The 22476-nt window shown below is 30.2% G+C and overlaps 1 protein-coding gene across 1 annotated transcript in view; it reads left to right on the top strand.

The window, feature by feature from the left end:
* Positions 1 to 22476, top strand: part of LOC126740559 (neuroligin-4, Y-linked-like) — a 326504-nt gene that overhangs the window by 260742 nt on the left and 43286 nt on the right. The window contains exons 6-8 of the mRNA XM_050446644.1: positions 2148 to 2331; positions 5713 to 6230; positions 16309 to 16460. Of these exons, the coding sequence (XP_050302601.1) occupies positions 2148 to 2331; positions 5713 to 6230; positions 16309 to 16460 (854 nt within the window). The remainder of the gene's footprint in view (positions 1 to 2147; positions 2332 to 5712; positions 6231 to 16308; positions 16461 to 22476) is intronic.

Raw genomic sequence — 22476 nt, 5'->3', positions numbered from 1 at the left:
CATATATTAGGGTTCAACAAATTTATAGGAAGAAAATATGTTCCAATTTTAAAATTTTTAATTTTCCTGATTTCAGAAATATTAGCATTTTTAATTTTTCTTAGTTTCCAAGGCTTTTTTATTATTATTAATTGGAATAAAAGTGTGTTTTAATTTTCTCATTTCTTGAGTTTAAAAATATAAGCTTTGCATTTTATATAGTTAAACATTTTGTAAAAAATTTCTTTTAATTTCTCAATTTAAATAAGAACTTAAATTATATTTAATAAACAAGTTGTTCTTCAAAAAAGCAATGGAAGCATCATTAATAAATTGTTTGTAAAATGCTCTAAATAATTTTTTTTATGTTTAACTTAACCTCTGTACCTTTGTTTGCTTAATAAAAATTATTACATATAATTTACAATTTTCTTCAGTTTCGCGATACAAGCATTACGTCTTTTGAAAATTTGACTTCTCTAGGACACTTTTTTCTATTTCCAAGATAATTAATTTTGTTATTTAAAAAAATATCAAAAAAAAGATTTTTTATTTCATTTTTAAAACTAATATCTTCATTTGATAAAAATTAAAAAAAAAACACTAAAGTAGGAATACAACACATCTATTAGAAAAAATTGTGTTCCGGTATCAGTATTTAAATCAGATAATTTCTTGGAGGATATATCTTTTTGGATATTATGTCATAGGTATTTAATGAATTATTAAATAAACTGTGTTTCATTTTTTAAATGTTTTAATTTCTTAGGTTCCGAGAAACAAGCATTACATTCCAAGAGAGCTAAATATTTTATGAGCATTTTTTTTAGTTTTTAAGAGCAATTTATTAATTAAAAAAAGTTTCAGAAAATAAACCTGTAGTGTATGTGTTCAATGAATTTATTAAAGGAAACTGTGTTCCAATTTTTATTTTTTTTGGGTCCATTGGTAACACTAATATGAGCATTTCATTCCTAATAGTTTAATTTCCTTATAATTTCTCCATTATGGTTACTATCAGCCTATGGACGTAAAAACTGGATTTTTTTTAAGAAAGGAGTTTAAGTTTAAAATAATAACCAACGAACTTATTTGCTACAAAAAAAGTTCTAATATCTCGAACAGCCTAAAGAATGCCTAATTCATATTATTTAACCCAGAAGTATCCTATTTAAATAAACTTATCTTAATACCAAGACAGTGCTAAAAAAATAATAAACGTTAGTAATATTAAAATATAAAACCATGTTGATTAAAAAATAAAACCATGAGTTTTGTTTGACATCACCTTTAACTAAAAAATCTCATTTATTTAATAAGCGCCATAATGTTAAATGTTAACAATATAGTAACTAATTTATTACATATAAACTTCTACCAATAAATTAAGTCAAATATAAAAGTAAAAATTTTATTAAATAACTTCAAAAGCAAATTAAAAATTAAATCCGGTTTTAAACTCTCTTTTATCGACGATTTTTCTATGTCGATAACCGACAAATAAATTATTTACGTTCCCTTATATTATTGGCGTATATTTATCGGAAAAATATATTTAAACATTAAAAATAAATATTTGTTTCAATTTTGTTTCGACCAGGGATCGGATCAAAAGCGTCTGCTAATAAATAAATTTTATTTAAAACGGCATGTTCGAGCCGCTTTTTTTCGTATAGGAGTGCTCCTATCGGAACCGATTCTTTTGTATTTTTACAAAAAACAAATATTCGATCTGTGTGTATTAAATCAATCCTTTTGTTGTTTAACTATGTTATATTGCAAAAACCTTTTTAAAGCTACAATGAGTATATGCTGTATTTTTCAATATTTTCTACTTTAATTTTTAAAGCCATTTAAAAGCACCGATCGTGCTGTGTGCAATAATCCATTAAATAAATAAAATGAGAAAAAAAATCCAAGAGTAAATGCTAATGCATCCACGTCCGGCGTCCGTTAGAAATGAAATAATAATTTTAAAAACTTTTAAAGCACATTCTACTCATAAATACCAAAATGTATGCATCCGGACGAAAGTCGTATAAGCGCCGTATGTTTTCTGCATTTTTATTAAAAAGTTTTTGAATTAATGGCTTTCCGGGGTTCAAACTTGATGCACCATTTATTACACCAACGTTCAAGTAAAATAAACACGAAAAATCTATTTTTAGGTCGAAGATCCGGTGAATTATGCGGTGAAGTTGGCAAAAGAGGTAAATTGTACGATTCCTGATGACGTGGGCAAAGACCACGAGCAGATCGTCGACTGTCTTCGGGAAACTTCGTTGACTGATCTACTTGAAGCTGACGTCACCCCACCTGCGTATTTAAGTGCTTTTGGACCAAGTGTTGATGGTGAGTGTTTGTAATGTAAGATTTATAAGCCCCTAAACCTTTTTCCTATTTTAAACAAGTCTTAGGGGAGAATATGTTAAGGTTAAATCTAATAAATCCAGCTGCTAAAATACCACAAAGTATGATTGGCCTATTACATACTACTCCTTTATTTTTTTAACTTTAAATTTTATTCCCTAGCTATCTTTTAATATGCTAACAACGAATAATAAAATCAAAATTAAAGAAAAATTGCCAATTAAAATAATAGGAATATGCACTTTTATTTAACACGTTATATCAAAACTTTGGATATAACGGAAGAATATACTTAATCAAACTAGAATATATATACTTAATCAAACAATAGTTAGCCGCCAATTTACTTTTTATATATTTGTTTGTCTACTTTCTTCTGTTTTTAGGATAAAAAAAATAAATATAAATAATTTTTGTTAACCAATATTTAGCCAAATTTTAAATTAAATTTTGCGAGTAAAAAACCTACTTTGTGAAGCCCTCGTTAAAACGAATAATTGCTTTAGATTACCTTTTCTAAAAAACTAAAAAATTAAAATTAATATTCGTTTACTAGTAAGATAATTATTACGAACGCGGCACAACAGCAACGCTGTAAGGCATCAGCCGCCAATAGTTTCTGTCAACATTTCACGTACATCCAAATTTAAATGCCCTTACTCACAGTATGAACCCAATTACAGCAACCATTTTCATAAAGAAATAACTATTGTAATATGAAGTCTTCTACATGAATAACTGATCAATATTAGATCTACCAAATTTTTTGAAAGAAACTAGTGTGAGAGATTTTATGTGCAGAGGAACTCTGTTATAAAGTCTCGCTATATTGTAACTAAAAGACCTTTCAAAAATAGAAGTTGAGTGAAGAGGTGTAGTTACACAGCTCGTATCACGAAGATCTAGAATATGGATTTCTGAGCAAAACTTTATTTTCCTGTATAAGTAGTTCGGACAATTTCTTGCTAATATTTTATAAAATAACATAACTGAATGGAAGACGCGCCTCTCATCTATTCTAAGCCAATGCACATCTCTCAACTTAGCCGACACTCCCCGCTCTCTAACCCATATACCCCCAATTAGTCTTACACAGTGGTTTTGTATTAACTGAATGCGATATTTATCCCTTTCCAGCAAAGTTAGGCCATAAACTACATCGGCATAATTGAAGTGCGAAAGCACTAAAGAGTCACAAAGCATTTTTTTTAATGACACTGTCAATAGATGCCTTTGTTTAAATATAAGCTTTAGATTTAGGAATGCTCTATTAATGCACATGCTGACATGCTGTCCAGAACCAGCCCTAGATTTTTAGCGTGGTCAACAAATGCAAGTTTATTATTATTATTTAAATTTATTTGAATGCTATCCTTATGCAACTGTCGTGATTGAGTTCTGCCAAAGAGCAACACCTGAGACTTGGAGGGGTTAAGAGTGACGCAGTGCTTATGAGCAATTAAGAGCAGTGACTCCAAATCCTTATATATTTCATTTATGCACTCGAGAACACGACCCGGATTAAAAGATTTGTAGGCCTGCGTATCATCTGCATAAAAATGTACATTACAAGATTCAATGTATTTTGTCATTTGGGAAGTATATATGGTAAAAAGAAGAGGCCCCAAAACTGAACCTTGTGGAACCCCAAAACATAATGGCTCGGATTCAGATACTTCGCCATTGACTTTAACCCTCTGACTTCTACCCTTTAAATAACTGGTAACTAGGTTTCAAGCGGTAGTGTCGAATCCCAGATATTTTAACATCGCCGAAAGAAGATTATGATTTATTCTGTCAAACGCTTTTGAATAGTCTAAAAGGACTAAAATAGTTAATTCGTTATTCTCGATAGCTTGAAATATATCATCTGTTATTTTCAAAAGCGCTGTTGAACAAACTATATTCTGGTCGAAACCCAGACTGGGTGGCTGGTAATAAATTGTACTGTTGAACATATTCTCGCATTTGATTATTAAGAATACGTTCTAAAGTTTTAGACAGAGTAGGGAGAATGCTTACTGGCCTTAAATCCTTTAGTTCAGTTAAATTATTTACCTTAGGTACACGTATTACAATGGAACACTTCCAATGATCGGGAAAGCATGATGTTTCTATGGAGAAGCTCACTAAGTGTGTAATTACAGGTAATATAAGCGGGCAGCACAAGAGTAGTATCTCAATGCCAATGTCATCATTTCCAATGGCCTTGGATTTAACTAAAAATAAAGCATCTTTAGCTTCCTCAATATTAGCCAATCTAAAACGAAAAATATCCCGATTTGTCTATTCGTTGTTGTATTCGTTAATTTTATATTTATTTCCAAAACTGAAAAAACTTAAATTTAATTAATATGTATAGTCTAGATACATAAAACGAATAATTTAATTAAATTAATTTTTCATTATTTGATGTGGTTTATCCTATTAAAATATAAATGATTTGATTTATTAAATTTAATTAATAGTAAAATTTATATTACTGAAATTTTCATTCTAGTTAAGAATATAAATTACAAACAGGCAAAAAAAATAACATTAAAAAAAATCCGAATATGAAATGAATTAAATGTTTCAAGTAATATTTACCTCTACTTCACTTTTTTAAAATATTTTGTATGATTTAATATCATAGTCATTTAGGAGGTTAAAGTTACTACTCAATGGACACTAAAAGATTAAAAATACCAAAATTTAACTTTAAGCTCTAAATATTATTGAGATTTTAATAAAAAGCTCTAAAAAATATTTATTTAATTATATAAAGCCGATGTTTAATTAATCAAATTATAAAATAATGTCGGTAAATTTAATTTTTTAATAACATATCGTTTTTCAGAAAAGTGTACTACCACATAATAAATATATTAAGAACATATTTATTTTTTTATTTAATATTTTTGTCTTATCAAATGACATGTTGGAAGAAGTATTTTTATTTCGTCCCTCTTGAATTCCCTTAATTTTTTCGTATCGAACAACTGTCTCATTTATAATTTATTTTCTTATGATACATATATAGAAAAAGAAGAAATTACCTTTAAATTTATACAACACAAATATTATATTTCACATCGTAATTTTTGTGAATAAAAATATATACTCTTTTTTCAGACAGTAATTTGATATTTGATTTATGTGTATAAAATAACAATAAAAGCAGTTTCATATTTTATATATTCACTACATTCAAATTCGCACTGTGTCTAGTAAAATTGAAATATATTTTTTAAAACAAAATGATCACTTAATAAATAAAACCGATTCGTTAATTTTTTTGAAGCAAAACTCAAAAGGGCTCCAGTTAAATTTTTTTTGAGTAAATATGACTATTGAAACAATAAATTTACTTTTTTATTACAGGCGTAGTAATCAAAACTGACTTTGCCAAAGAACTAGTTACCTACTTCAAACCTCAAGACCTCCAGAGCTTCGTAGGACCAGTTAACGCGAACCTCAAACGCTCCGAAGCCACCCTAATGCCGCGAGGTTCCAACCCCTATGATCTCCTTTTTGGAGTAGTCACTTCAGAAGCCCTTTGGCGATTTTCTTCCAACGATATCCAAGCAGGATTTGAAGGGGAACGACGAGATAAAATTATAAGGACTTACGTGAGAAATGCGTATACTTACCACTTAAGTGAAATATTTTTTACTGTGGTCAACGAGTATACCGATTGGGAAAGAACTGTGCAGCATCCAATAAATACGCGGGACGCATGTGTTTCGGCCTTAAGTGATGCGCAGTTTGTTGCGCCATTGGTGCAAACTGGTGACTTATTGAGTGCTAAACCACCACAACCTGGAGAAGAATCCAAAGAGGGACCCAAAACTTTTTTTTATGTGTTCGATTATCAAACTAAAGAGGGCGATTATCCTCAGGTGAGTTTGCTACTTAAAAAGTAAGTTAACTCTAATCTACCATGCAGGGATTCTTTTTTATTTTACCCTTGAGGCCTCAAAATCCATGTAAAAGCAACAAGTGACATATCGCTTAAGTTTTTACCGCAAAAGTCGTATATTTGTTTTACCATTGGGTTTTGGGAATTTTTCTTTGTCGCGATTTACGGACACTATGATAAATCATGTTCAAAGGGGACAAAAAGATGAAATTTATGGAATTTTCAGTGGGGTTGAGATGAAACAAACTTTTTTTTTAGGTTTTTTTTTGTGCCAAAAGGGTATTAGCAAAAGGGTTAAATATTTGTGAATATTTAACTGTTACTGTGTATCCAAACCACGTAATTAAATTTATAAGCTCTAATTTTGTGAAAGAAAATATTTTTTCTCAGAGACTATCAAACATGTTGCTAATTTTTAGATGTTAGATACATAACAGACAATGTTAAAATAAGTCTTTTACATTTAACGTCGTTGTTTACTAATTTTATCAATTTTTTTAAAAATACTGCAAATTCTTTTTCAATTTAATCTTGTTTATGTCAACTTAGTTGTCCGTTGGTAATAAACTCAATTTTTTTAGGAATAGTACGCATGAGTTTAAAGCTACTTGACGTTATTGATTTTTAATACTTTTATTAGTTGATACAGTTGGTTTGTGATTCTTTATGGATAAAAATAAGTTAGCCTAAGACACTAACATCTTTTCGACTTATCTATTTGCAACAAGTTCTTTTGAAACTTGCTTTCTAAAATCTTTCATTGATAATTAAGGCGTCTTTAGTAATTTATATTTAATGAAAGCGTTTATGACCGCAGTATCAAGAAAAAAGAAGAAAATTAGGTGCTACCATTTGTAACTTTTTCTATCGATCTCGTAACATGATCTAAGTTGATTAAATTTGTCTGCAAAATACATAATTTTATAATCTGTAGGCACTTTTCAAGTGTGCCATATTTATCCTTTATTTTTACTATTAATTAGAGCAGGGTACATAAGGCTATTTGATAGGTGTTCTACATCTAGATTCGCCTCATTATATTTAGGATAGAATTATTTGTAAATCTAACTTAAATTGTGAAAATAAAGTGTTTATTATTATTATTATAATTACTTTAGTACTTGAAGAGGAGTTTTAGTAATTAGATAACAAATTTTCTGATCTTTTATCGCACCATTTTACAGCCGCTAATTCTGAATTACTTACATACCAAGCGTATACACCGCTCTTTAGTTTTTTGTCAGTTTCAAATTTTGGTAAATATTTTCTTGTAAAATTAACAGTACCGCAAGCATACAATTTCTGTTCAAAAGTTGCAGAAAAATAATGATCAAAATAAACTTTATACCTTTTATTGACTAGTTTAAAGGTCATAGTCTTAACTACTTAAGTGCCCAAATTGTGTTAAATTTTATTCTTCAAGACACATACCTCATATATCCGCTTTATTATAAAAAATAATATAGAGATATAGCCATAAATTAGTATAGAAATAGACCAGAAAATTTAATAATAGACTGGTCAACTGCAACATTTTCGTACTCGTGTGTTGCTATATGCAATTTTTGAAAATTACTTTCAGTAATCCTAAAAAAAAATCCCTAATATTGAAATTGATGGTACACGGTTGGCCTTCTTTAAAACATTAAAAAACTGGGCATCATACTTGGGACTCAATTAAAATTTCAATTAAAAATCAGCTAAAGAAAAGGTTAAGGTTCTTTTTAGTAATAGATATTAATAAAATAAAATAATTAAATTATTGATCTTTTCTTAAGTGTTTTTGTTTGGATCATATAAATAAATAGAGTCAGTAAGTAAGTTTCAGAGAGTTTAGAAATAGAGCCGACCTCGTTAGCACCGTGAGGAAAGTGTTCACGATGCGATCGTGTAGTCTCAGGTTCGAATCCTGGCATGGGCATGGTTGTTTGTGTTTGTCTTGTAAAAACAAAGCACTTGTGGTTTGGAACCCACATTAAACTGTAGGTCCATAATAAACAACAAAATTGGGCGGCCGTCGAAATACGACGCGAGTCCATTTTAATTGAGGAAGAAGAAGAAGAAGAGTTTAGAAATATTTCATTACCTATTTTCAGCTACATTTTACGAATCGCTAACATATTAATTACCTACATCTGATATACGGCATTATGAAATTTAATATATCTCTTTATTATAGGAATAATAATTTGCTTAGAATAAAAATCCACGTTACATTTAATTTTTGATCAATTCTCCTATAACTCTACGTCAACGTCTTATTTTTCACGAAATAATTTATAATTTAAATATTAGAGACCGAGTCAAATTAACAATGCCTCAACATTGGACGGCCATCTTCTAGAGATCATTCCTACAATGCAGATATTATTGTATACCTACAATATTCTCGAATATTGATTCTAATGTATTTAAAGTGAAATGTCTTATATATTACTTTATTACTATTAATTAATATTTCTGTTTTGTAATTCACTATTCTGAGGTATTGTACAAGCTATCGGCCTGAACAAGATGCTTTTAACTGTTGAAAATTAAGAAATTTTCGTGCGATATTACAGGAGTTTAATATAGTTGATTTCCTTAGTTTTGCCAATTTGTTAATAATAGTCTCTTGCATAGTTTCTGTATTTAAACATAGCAATGTCTATCAGAAAATCTTTAAACGTTCTTTGAAATGATATTTGGTCAATAGAGTGAAGCAGTTCTGTCTGTAATAATACTTCTATCCCAGTACAATCGATAGTGCTCATTTTCCAGGTTATTTTCGGGGGTATATTAATAGTAAGGGACCTTGGAGTACGTGAGCTGAAACTTCTGAGCAAGATGCTGGTTGGTTGTCTTGCCTATATAAAGGGTGATTCAAATTGAGCTTCCACATTAAAAATATTTAAAAAAAAAGAAGAAATTGAAAATTATAGAAAAATATTTATTTTCCCCTTGAAGGTAGTTAATTACAATTATGTATAAAAGATGACATCATGTAAATGACAGCCGCGGCTCATGTGGCATGACGTAATCCGTTTGGAGAAATTTTCGACTACTCTGTGGCATAAATCAGGACCTATGTTGGTAATTTCGCGTCTAATCTCTTGTTTCAGCTCCGCAATGGTGTTCGGGTTATTCTTGTAGACTTTACTCTTAAGATACCCCCATAGAAAATAATCTAAGGGAGTTAAATCACAGGATCGCGGCGGCCAATTGATATCACCGTTACGTGAAATAACGCGACCTGGAAACTTGCCGCGCAGTACTTGGATTGTTTCTCCTGATGTGTGACAGGTGGCACCGTTCTGTTGAAACCAGAGATCTTCGATGTCCATATCTTCCAACTGTTCCCAGAAAAATTCTGTTATGATGTTCCGATAGCGAACGCCATTAACCGTAACAGCGTTCTCTGCATGATCCTCGAAGAAAAATGGACCAATTACGCCTCCGGACCAAAAGGCACACCAAACAGTCACCTTTTGAGGATGCATTTTCACTTCAACAATCTGTCTTGGATTTTCTAATCCCCAAATACGGCAATTGTGAGTATTTACGAAGCCCCCAAGGTGAAAATGTGCCTCATCGCTAAAGATTATTTTCATTGGAAAATTTGCCCCTTGCTCTCTTATCCATTCGGCAAATACACGGCGCTGTTGATGGTCCCTAGGCTTCAATTCCTGCGTTATTTGGACTTTGTATGGGTGTAACTGCAAATCTTTTGTTAAAATCCGCTGTGTAGTGGAATATGTAAGGTCCAGTTGCTGCGATCGATGACGAATCGATGTTCTTGGATTTTCGTTCACACTTTCGGCAACAATAGCAATATTGTGTTCCGACCGACCTCTACGAGCATGCCTAGGAGTTTTGATGTTAGCGACGGATCTAGTTTGCTCGAATTTTTGTACCAAATTCCAAATTGTCTTCTCACAAGGCCGATTTTGTGCGCCAAAAAATTCACGTAAAGCACGAAATGTATTTTTCCTTGATCGGCCGTTTTCATAATAGGCTTGGATAATTTTAACACGTTGTTCGGTCGTATATTGCTCCATGACTATTTTGTTTATATTTTGACGTTAGAAATGTCACGTTGCCGTTGACAAATTCAGTAGCGTTTCAAAAAAAAAAAAATTGTAATGTGAAAACTTAATTTGAATCACCCGTTAGTTATGACAATATTCTGTGTGGGCAAAAGGTGTATGATCTGCTGTGATGTGCTGTATTATTTCTGGTGAGAAGAGACATTTACGGCATCTATCATCTACTACCGCAGGATCTCTGACAATAGGTAATTTCTGGTGCCTAATTACCTAATATTGGATCGTGCACAGAAACCGCTCGGTTTCCAGGAATAGATCCTCATAAGTCAGCCTTCCAGTAGTTCGATACAACTATATCGAAATTTTCGGCACTGAGTTCATGAGGGTGTCTTCTATGCAGGGCTTTTTTTCCAGGTGTTAACTTGCTGTTGAATTTGATCCACCTTAGCTGCCTTTAAATGAAATGGGGCATATCTCTTATCAGCCAAAGCAGCCACTTTGTAGAATGAAAAAAACTTTAGCCTTTTGAAGAAAGTAATGTTGCATGTTGTGCATTTGCTTATCACGACGACATAAAATTTCACTTTTTCTTTCGTTACCCGAATATACCTTCATGATCTCTTAGTCGCATTACCCGTTCTATTGCTGGGTCATGGTCGGTTTTATACTTTGTCATCCTGGTTCAAGTATTTTTTTACATTTATTTTCCAACTATTCGACTATTCTATTGTATATGTCAGTGCTGGTATAGCAGAAATGTTGATTATATTCTAACTATATATTCTCGATTTCAATATATTGTTAAGGCGAAGGAAGTATTTTCGTGTGGTATTCTAATTAATATCACCATGATGGGTTCGGATCGATTGTTGAAAACCAAGATATTTGTATATACAGTGACCGCTTAAAGTTCCGCATAAATTTGATAAAAATTAGAGACATGATTTTTTGAGAAAACTCAACTGTTTCCGAAATATTTACATTTAAGCAACAAGAAAACAAATAAGTAAGTCTATTTACAAATTAAGGTAAAATCAAGGTTATAAACACTGCTAATTGTTTCTATTTCCATGGTTGCACTTGTAAAGAATCTCCATTTTCGAATGTCACTGTCAGTTCGAAAATTAATAGTTTTTATCAGAATAAATTATGGCTAATTTAACAGAAACCAAACGAATTGAAATGTTGATGATGCTAGGGTACGGGGATCGAGTGCGCACGCAAAAAGAAGTAAGTGAACTGTTTAATGCCAAATACCCAAACCATCCTATTTCTCAGTTACCAGTAGAATAGAGCACAAATTCACACTTCAGGTCATGTTAGGGATTTGCCAAGATCAGGTCGTTCAAAAATTTCTGAAGAAACAAAATTAAACGTTTTCAATTTCAATTCATAATAATATAGCTGGAACGTCAGTAAGACGCATCTTAAAAGCAAATGAATACCACCCTTATAAAATTAGACTAATACAGGAATTAAATAGGAACGATCCTGATCGAAGAAACCAATTTTGCGAGCAAATGATGAATATTTGCAATAATAACCGTCAGTTTGTTTTAGGAGTTTTTTTTTCGGATGACGCAATTTTTTGCTTAAACGGTGTCGTAAATCGGCAAAATTGTCGGTACTGGTCAGTGTTAAATCCACACTGGGCAACTGAGGCTCATACACAGTACCGTAAATCTATTAGTGTTTGGGCTAGTATCGTGGAAAATAAAGTAATAGAGCCATACTTTTTCGAAGGAAAAATGTAAATGTAGTGTAATTGTAAATATTTCTGAAACAGTTGAGTTTTGAGATAAGGTGTGTTATATGAAACTTGCTTGGAATTTCGCCTATATTTCACAAATGCAATAAAAAAATAGCATTCCATTTAAAATGACCGATGACGTCATATCTTTTTTTTTGTTCCACCCTGTATAGAAAAATGTATGTGAGATAATGCGCAACTTATAATTAAAATCTCACTCCAAAAATCCAAGCATTGTCTTTGAAAAACAGTTCAGTGGTTTTCAACAAGTATGATATATGTGTAGATCTGCTCGCCTATAGTTTATTTCACCCATATACGTCAATATGATTATTATTATTAATATTATTAGTATATTTACGTTATTGAATTTATCAATAAGACGGCTATTACGGAAATTTTATTCGAGAGAATAGAAGTGTTTATAACAAAAATTTTTCACGTGACATTTCCAAGTGCACGTAGTAATACTTTGAGGGCCCGATCACCTGCTAAGTAACGTGAGATTTCACCGTCTGGACGATCGTAAGGGCCAATATGCACTAACTGTTATGTGTGCTCCTCCTGAATTGGAAAACGTTTGTAAGATTTTTAAATTGGATAAGCTTTTCTAGGTTAATTCTTCTATTTAAAAGGGGACTATGTAAACGTCATGAATATTAAGTAAAGATATATTATTTCAGATTTACATAAAGTGTTTAAATGAAGATAAAATTATTTAAATTTCTTATGCTCAGGAAACCCCACTACATCCAACCTAACCCAACACCCAAATAATAAAAAAAGCATTTCTCTTTTATTTGTGATATTTTCGTTATGTTTATTTGCACTGCTTAAATTAAACTCCACTTCAAATAGCTTCAGCTCTAACTCCTGCAAACTTTTAATCCGGTAAAGAGCTATAGTATCAGCTGCAAACAGCAGCACTCTACAGTTATCTAACTTGTCCATATTATTAACATAAATAATGAATAAGAGTGATTCTAAAATTAAGCTAAAGAGCTCTTCAGATAAAGTTCCAGCCAAACGAGTCAGTTTTGTATTCAACCAGTAAGGTAAGTTTCAAAAAGTAGCAGAATGACAGGAGTTCAGCTATAGCGTTTGAGGTTGCTAAGAAGAATTTCATGGGATATGGCGTCTATGACGGCCTTTGAAAGGTCATAAAATATTGCTTCAACCACATACTCTTTAAACAATAAAATTGCTTTTGTAGTAGAATGTTTTCCTCTTAACCAATTAAAAGACTTATGTTATGTTAACCAATTAAACAAATTAAAAGCAATAAAGGATTTTATTTTGTTCAAAGTAGGTATTAATTTGCTTTTTTAGAAGTAGCTCAAACATATTTGATATAGTTTAAATTTGGTGAACTCTATTTAAATTTGTTACTATTCGGTTCAAATATGTACGGCAATTTTTGTTATTTACTTTATTTTCAATTAAATTATATGAAAAAAGTAAATTAAAAGAAGTCGTAAAGTTAGGCGGCTACTATCATTGATCTTTTCCTATAAGCTTCTAACAAATTACTAGCTAAATCCTTTAAATTGGATTAAGGGATTATTTAAATTACTTAGTGCTTAAGAAAAAGACTCTTCTAAGATGGAGTTTAATGAACTTAAATACGTCAAAGATATGTACAACTTTTTTTTATTCTTAAGCATCTTTTTTAAAAGGACTTAAAAAACTTGGATCTTTAATAAATTAAGAGGTAATTTACCACTGTGAGTTTATGAATTGAAACTACCAGTAACACTAACATTTAAATCTTCTTTGAACTAACTAATACTTTTAGATTAAAACAAAAATAAAATCTCGTGGAATAATAACTAAATTCTTCTCCATATATAAGTTTATACTATCTCTCTTAAAAGGAAAATAACAATTACATTGTCAATAAATCCCGCGTGTTTTCCTTTCTCCTTCTCTTTTGTTTTGTTTTTGACCAACGAAAATTGGCGATGTTACTCGAGGCTACATGAACACATGCCAACCGAAAGTACCCGAAAAAGAGATAGAAAATGGCAAAACCCTTAAAGTGAGAGAGTATTATATAGCAACACTCTTAAAGTGACCCTTAAAGTATTGCGTATTTTATTCCGTCTACGGAGACGCAGATGCGTAACATGTGAAATTAATGTGCTGCCATTATTATTGAACTTTACTATACTAAGAAACATTCACGTTCTATTTTCTTTCCTTTATTTTCCCGCCTTTTTCCTTTCTTTCTTTTTCTTCTATATTTTTTAATAAAAATTAATAAATAATGCCATTGCGTCACACGACAAACAGAAAAAAAGTAGACAGTAACCATAAAAGATTTATATGCTGAAATGTTAGTGGTACTGTCTATATGGTTGAAAATTGAAATTTGACTAGTAGATCAAAGTGATAAGTGAAGATAAATTGCAAGTATGCTAAATATATAAAATACCAATTAACATATAATATAAAAAACAGTTTACTAAAAGACATAGATTAATATACAGTTTAGAAAAAAAATGTATGATTTAAGAGCCTTATGATTGCATATCAATGCCAAAGCTCTTTTAAACCTCAAATTTTAATATATTTTTTTAATTTTCACTAATAACTCAATATTAGTCTCCAGTAAGAACGTATTTTTAATTTTTTCTTTTTATCAAATTTATTAATATGAGGTTTTACTTTCTGTTTTTAAGGACACTTTTTATCTGACGTCTATTTTTCTCGAGAGCAACTCCAAGGATTATTATGATAGTTATGATAGTTATTTAATTTAGGCACTCATATTTTTCTGCAAACTCCTTTTTAAATTTAATATTTTTTTAATTTTCTGTTTTTAATTCAACTTATTATAACAGGTTTATTTTCGATTTATTTTTAAAGTCTATTATTAATATTAATCTTTTTGATGCTCTTTCCCCAGCCAGTTTTTTGTTTTTGTCTTTAGTTTGTTTTCTTATATTTTTTTGCAATGTGCTTGGTGACTTTTAATTATGTCTAAAAAAAGTAAATATGAAAAGACAAAAATCCACCTTTCTATAGAAATACTTATATAACGTTAACTGTTGATAATTTATAATATTTTTTTGCGAATGTAAAGCCTATTAGTATTTTATAAAATAAAGCATTTTTAGTTGCTTAGGAATAGCAGTTTTCTTTTAAAAAAATGGGTATAACTAGTAGAGTCAATCACTTACTAGCAGAGAAAATAGAGTGTTTGATCCTAGGTCTCCCAGGAGGCTTACCTTTAAAACTCCTATTCAGTTAGTATCTTTGGTTGCTAAATATCAATTTCCACTTCTACACATTAAAACCGATGTACCTGCTATAACAGCAGCCTCTCTTAAGAACCATCTAGTGTTAGGTATAGACCTTAGGTCATCCAGTGTATAACTGAATAGGATTCACAAAATAGTTGACAACATTTTGCCCAAGTTACCCTAGAAAATTCAAAAAAAGTTGCTTAATAAATTGCGCAATAAAAAAATTAGAACCCTTAATATGAGTAGAAGATTGAGAAGGCTTGTTACTCTGTAAAATAAAAGGGCAGATTTAAATTGGTTCTTTTGAAGTGTCATATTGACTATATAGAGTCTAATTTGGAATATATAATTTGGAGGAAATATCCATGTGCTTACATGGAAAACCTCTCTGCTAATCATAATTCACGTTCGACCGCAGAATTTAAAGAAACACCAATTGAACCTTTTATTCTTGGTAAAGCCTAGCTTAGTTTCATTATATCTAAACCTACAAGATATATGAAATAGTTTTATGGCGAATTTACACTTTGATGATCCCCTTTCTTATTAAAATAAACCGATCGTTCTATTATCAATCCCTTAAGGAGGATTAAGCTAAACTTACTAGTTCGTAGCGCAATGTCTTGGAAATATTCCTCGGAGAAACCGAGCCATTATTGACATAATTTGTAGGGTGCAATTGTTAAAGACGTTAAATCGATTAGCGGTTATTACCGGAGGGGGCGTAAGACGTCTAATGCATTAATTATGTTATTGATATATAAGCGTTATATATACGTAGTATTAGTAATTTTCTGTCGAGGCCTACTGTCTGTTGTTTGATGTGATGAGCACGAGGGATTTAATACATAATGGATTGATGTTTAATTATCGATGTTATTTTGGGGGCGATTTATTTAAGAGGGTTGTTTGGTACAAGGTGTAATTCAGTTTCATATTTCGTCAAACGTTTTCAGGTTATAATGGCATATAAAATATATATATTTTTTACGACTAACAACTTATATGATAATTAATAAAAGTTGTTTTTTATAGAGAATGGGAACCGTTCATGGAGAAGAGCTACCCTACATGTTTGGAGCTCCACTTGTCGACGGTTTCAGCCACTTCCCAAGAAACTACACCAGATCTGAACTATTGCTTTCGGAGTCATTTATCATATTTATCGCTAATTTTGCTAGAACTGGGTAAGTTGAAAATTGTTTGGAACAAAATAAAAGTTTTTTGAGATTTTTATTTCTTAGGCTCCTTATTTAAAAGTTTATTTATAAAAATATATGAAGCACACAAAATCAACAATGTCAAATTCATATGGCTAAAATGAAAATTATAAGTAAAATAGGTAAAATAAGTATAAAAACAAAGTAAAATTACATCAAGCAGAGATAAAAAGACACAAGAAACAGGTCTGCAGCAAATTAAAAAGCAAAAAAACATTTAGTCAGACATTTAATGGCATAATGGTTTTATATTCTCTTAGCTTTATAATATCACAAAACCGTTTCCAGTAGGTGTGTTCCTGCAGCAATTAAAATAACGATTTATTATCACCCTTGTATAAGATACGTTGACTTAAATGCATAATTTAAATAATTTAACTTATAACGATTACACGTTAATGATCAAAATAGCGTATGATGCGCGTATTGTCGAAGTCCTTTGGACTGTCTGATGCGGTTAAGGAAAACTTAAAATAAAGAAATCTAACAATGGTCACAAAAATGCAAATGTTTAAGGCTATTGTTATGCCTTGTAATTTGTAGCAAAATTGAAACAATAGAATTAAGACTTTGCCTAATTTCTCGTGACGGTTTGTTTCAACTTATATTAAATCATTAATAACTAAAACTGTCTTATAAATTCTGCAAATGGAAATTCCAAAAAGATAATATGCTTCAAAGGGATTTACACAGTGAAGTTGTATTCGAATATCATATAAAGGATTCTTTTTATACTTGTAATACTGAAATAGTTTTTTTAATACTAAAAAAAAGAAGATATATTAAAATTAACTCTACCTTTAGAGAAAAAAACCAATAGAAAAAACAAGTAATTACAGAAAATATGACCTAGCTCATTCACACCAATGATACAGTACAATTAAAAACGTAGTACAAATAAGTACAAAGTATAATTTTTTTTATTAAAAAAATGAAAATGTTTGGAAAGGACAGAGATGGAAGGAGACAACCAATTACCAAAATGTAGTATATCACAATTAAATTTTTCATAAAAACGTCTATTATTAAAAAATTAATTACTCAAAAAACAAAAATTAATAAGATTTTCATATAAAATATCTGGACCTACGAATTAACTTATTGCCTTATCTAAGCAGATGGGATTTAAATTACTTCTAATGAAGGATACATTTACTATTGATGCTGCTATCGATTTTTTCTTCAAATATGATATTTCTGGTGAATTTATGAAATTTAGCAGTAATTATGAATAGTCAAAATATTTCAGGTAACAACTATTTAACCAGAAACCATTAAAGTTTTGTACCCTGATAGATCCTAGCTTAATTTTGATCTAACACAAGTTATATCCTCTAGATTTATATCTAGTGAATATAAGTGCTATGTTTGATTATTTTTGCTCCAATATATTTGTTTGGTATTTTTAATTTAGGTTGTTCAAGTCAAATGCATATTTTACCTGAAGAATTGATTTAACAATTTGCTTATTTTCATTTGACCTAAATTTTGTACAGTGGCATATCAGATATTTAGTTTGGATTGTCTATGATCACAATATCTATTATTATACAGTGTACTCAAGCTTAAACATGCAAAAGTTTAATATTATTTTTTTTTTTTTGCATATAATCTGTGTACGAACACGGTATTAAGAATTATTTCTGTAGTTCTAATACTAAAGAAGATTTTTCAATACTGAAAAGTGCTAAATTTAAAATCGCGTACATCGTTCATGGTATTGATTAAATGATAATTAATAATTATATTAAAGCTATAGGAGAACTCACATATTAACTAAACTGATAAGAACAATATCGGTAGGAGTAGAAGTTTTAGAATTTAGAGAGTTTACTTTTTTTAACTCTCTGGTGCTCTTAGAACGTGAAACTGGATTTGTTTCTAGATATCTTTTGATCATGAAAAATTGCTTAACTCAATACCAAGCAAGATATTTACGTTGATATATATGCAGTTTCTTATGCAATGGATTGAGTTAGAACTTAAGTATATCTTGCTTAATATTATATTTCTTGTTAGGATTCTTATGTAAGAGCTGTATCAATATTAAATTCGTTAGTACGGGTAGTCGTTTAGGATTTATAGGAGTTTAAATTTTCTTAGACTCCTTGAAGCTTTTGGGGAATGCCACTGGATTTCCAGATATTTGTTGATCCTAAGAAGTTAGCTTTTTATACAGTGATAAATTTAACTTACCTATACTTGTCACTTTATTTTGCCGAGAATCCTTAGAACATTAAATATCTATAATAAGCCTAGCTGTAAAGTATAAACGAGGTATTCTTAAAATTTTTTAATGTGCTGTATTTGGTAACAGATTAAAAAAAATTATTCTTCAAACTTTCTTTTCATTGCTATCTAATAATATATGGTTTGAGATATAAATGTTTTTAAGATTTTCAGAATAAAGAAATATTCCTAATAAAAAATCTTATGGAAAAAAAGCATATAATACCTGACATGTTTACACCGTAAATATCTATTTTGGTCACTTTGTGTTGTACTTCTTGACACTTTTGAGGCGTTTACTGGTTGAAATAAGCAAGAAATTTTCCAAATGTTCTGTGTGAAAATCTGGCAATTCAAAGAAGTTAAATAATAAGTGTTATTAGTTGTTACTTTAAATATAATACAAAATAGTCATGGTTATTAAACGCGTTTTACACCTATTTCTCTTATATTAAATAATGCTTTAATTTATGCTTAATACAATTTGTCAATAAAATATCATCTCTGTGTAGATAGTGCGCTCAATTAAAAACAGACAATGTTTATTTTAGTGTATGCAATGTTCCATGTAATAATTATTAAGCCTTTAAAGGCAATAGCTACAAAAAATAGCTTGTTATGTATAGACTCTTTCGTAGAACGATTCTGGACTAGAATTCTGACATATCTGGTTGCTCTTTATTTAGAATTTGAATGTTAATCAAGTACCATAAAAAAGCTTTTAATTGACATACTTGTTTCAAAAAATCACATTCAGGACAGATGTTAATACCCTTAATTTGCGATTAAATGGGATTATCATACCTAAAAATCAATCCGTAAAATTCGAGAGACCGTTTACACATAACCTGGCTAAAGTATTTAATAGTCTACCCTCTGCCCTACAAGTCTGCTCTATCTTAGCTTTCTCTAACTATATTAAAAACTATGTCTCGTCCTTATCCCAATCTTCTTAATTTAATAGCTAATTCTGCCAATAATCAAATATTGTATCCACACATCATTTAGTTTTATGATAGATTGGAAAAAAAATAATTTTTTTTCTTGAACTTGTTAGCTTTAGGATCTTTTTTTATTTTACTAAAGAAATGTATTATTCTCTTTAAGGATAAGTCTATAAATCAGCTGAAGAAATTACTTTTAGCTGTAGTCTTGCCTTTTCATTGTATATCTATATACTTATACTTGAATAGAGATTAATATTATTATAAATAGCATTTTTGTAGTTTTCGAAATGTCTATTTTTTTGCTTATTTTCCTAATTCGTCAATCCAAAATCTTTTTTAAATAAGTAGTAATAAATTAAACTCTAAATCATAGGTCTCAAATATATTGAAATATTGAGTCAAAAGACTATACGTGTTTTCCTCGTACTAGGCATCATTAGAGTTACTAGCATTGTAATGAAAATGTAAATCCGTAAAAAATTCTTATGGGTTTATACTATTATGCTATTATTTTGTTGCCAAGATATGTCAACGATTGTAATTAAAAATTAGATGCTTTTAAGAAATTAATTTGGTATTTCAGCTTAGAAAATATTTCAAGATTTTCCAAAATATTTATATGTATTTCCTGCTTCTACAATTTGTATTTTCATGTGATTCAAGGAAAATTTATTTTTACTGGCTTTTCTTATTTGATTATGACATTAGATTGTTCCTAGAACATGTGTGAAAGTATGTTATTTATAGGTTTGAATCCCTTTTTCGTGTTATTAAGCTCTTGACTAAGCGGTATTAGGCTTCTACAAAAGAGTAAAGGAGAATTTTTTTTTCTTTTGTGTAGGCATAAATCTTTAAAAAATTTTGATTTATGTATTCTGTTTCTATATTTTGAATTTTCACATTTGGAAACAAAAATATTTAATGTCAGGATGTGGACCATCTTCCGCTGAGTCAGGAGAAACGCACCAAACTTTAAGTAGGTATTGTATATGTGAAAATAATATTAAAAAAACTCATATGCTCTTACGAAAATAGTGGATTTGTCGCTTTGGTCCTATTAGTTGGCCTTTAAGGTCTCCAGACCTTACACCACTAGACTTTTGTCTATGAGGCTTTCAAGTTATTGATAAGTTGTTCTTCCTAATTTTACAATTGTCTGTTATTAGTTTATTTAAAAGCAACGGTTCTTTGCATCCAAACGGTACTCTAAAGCATCTTTTTTGTTCCTTTAAGCAAACAGAATTCATAACTAAATACTCGTATATTAAACGCTCAAATTTTACATATAACTGATAAGCAGATTATAGGACTATCAAATTACTTAGATTTTGTGTGTCTTCAGTTTTAGGTGTTAAGTACGTAAGCAAGTATGTAAGTATTTTGGAAGTACTACTTTACAATACATCAAATCATTAAGATACTAATCAAAATCTATTTTTTGGTCAATGTTTTTAGGTCTGCGATATCTAAAATCTATCCATCGTTTCATTCTTATTATTGCATTTATCCCCAAATAACACCAACCAAAATGAACCAATTCAACCTTAAAGAGGTCGTCCCTTTTTTAGCATATGGCAAAAATCTCATAACGCTCATTTTTGATGCATTGTAAGTTTTTTCGCATCGCGAGGCTTTTTTTTTTTCGAGCGTTATTAACTGCGGCTGCCACTCAAAAGTTTCCATACGAGTTGCGACTTTAATATTAAAAAATACGGGCTGATTTTCCGGAAGGTTTCACTCAGATACGCGGAAGAAAATGTGTCCCAACGCGCGGCGCGGCGGTTCAAAAAGTTAAAACTTTACTTTCGCCGATTATTCACTATGCGAAAAAGTAATTTTATATAGTGCAAGTAAAAATTTAGGGTCGCCGGACATCATTTGTTTCCTACGCTGCAGCTGGACGTTTATAAATTGTTTGTGCTGTTATTCGCTGTAAATAAATTGCGTTTTTTTTGATAACAAATATATAAATATTTTTCTTCGGTTCTGACATGGTTCATGCACTTTATTATAAATATATCTCTGTATTTCAGATGTCATAAAAGGCACTTTTATACTTTATAATTGTACAGTGTGTACAATTCTATTTAAGTCTTAGAACATTGAAAGTAAACAAACATCAGTGAACAAAAATTTTGTCTGAGTTCAACATGTGCTCAGGGCAAGGGCGTGTTTTGTTAACAAACATGTTTACCGATTTTGTGTTGTCAAGTTTACATATATTACATATAAGTATACATATTCAACATTCATTCAACGTTAGAAAAGTGATATTTTTCTAGTTCAATTAGACTAGCTTTATCCAAAAAACACTGTTTTTAGACGATCCAGGCAATATTACTAAAATGACTCCATGACATATAAAATAGGGAAAAACATGAATTCTTACAAATTTCTGTCTTAGTCTGGAAGTTAGTAAAGGATGGAAACAAAGTAATAATTTTCTGTTATAATTTGACTATTTCTGCCTAAAAAGCGGTACTTCCAGAAGATCTAGACACTTTTAATAAAATGAATCCATGATATATAAACTAGAGGGAAAAATTGGATTCTGATTTACATATTCGTATCTCAGTCTGAAAATTAAAAGAAGATGTAAACAAATTGAAATTTTTTTGGTATAATTAGACTAATTGTGCTCAAAAATTACTTTTTCCAGACAGTATTAATAAAATGAATCCGTGATACATAAAATATAGGGTAATGTTAAATTCTCATTTATATATCCCTGTTTCAGTCTGGAAATTAGAAGAGGGTGGAATCAAAGTGGTATTTTTCTGGGTTAGTTAGACTAATTATGACCGAAA

Source organism: Anthonomus grandis, chromosome 9, assembly GCF_022605725.1.
Source record: "Anthonomus grandis grandis chromosome 9, icAntGran1.3, whole genome shotgun sequence".
NCBI classification, from domain to species: domain Eukaryota; kingdom Metazoa; phylum Arthropoda; class Insecta; order Coleoptera; family Curculionidae; genus Anthonomus; species Anthonomus grandis.
Note: the sequence above shows the minus strand (reverse complement) of the source record. Positions and strands in the feature narration are given on the sequence as shown.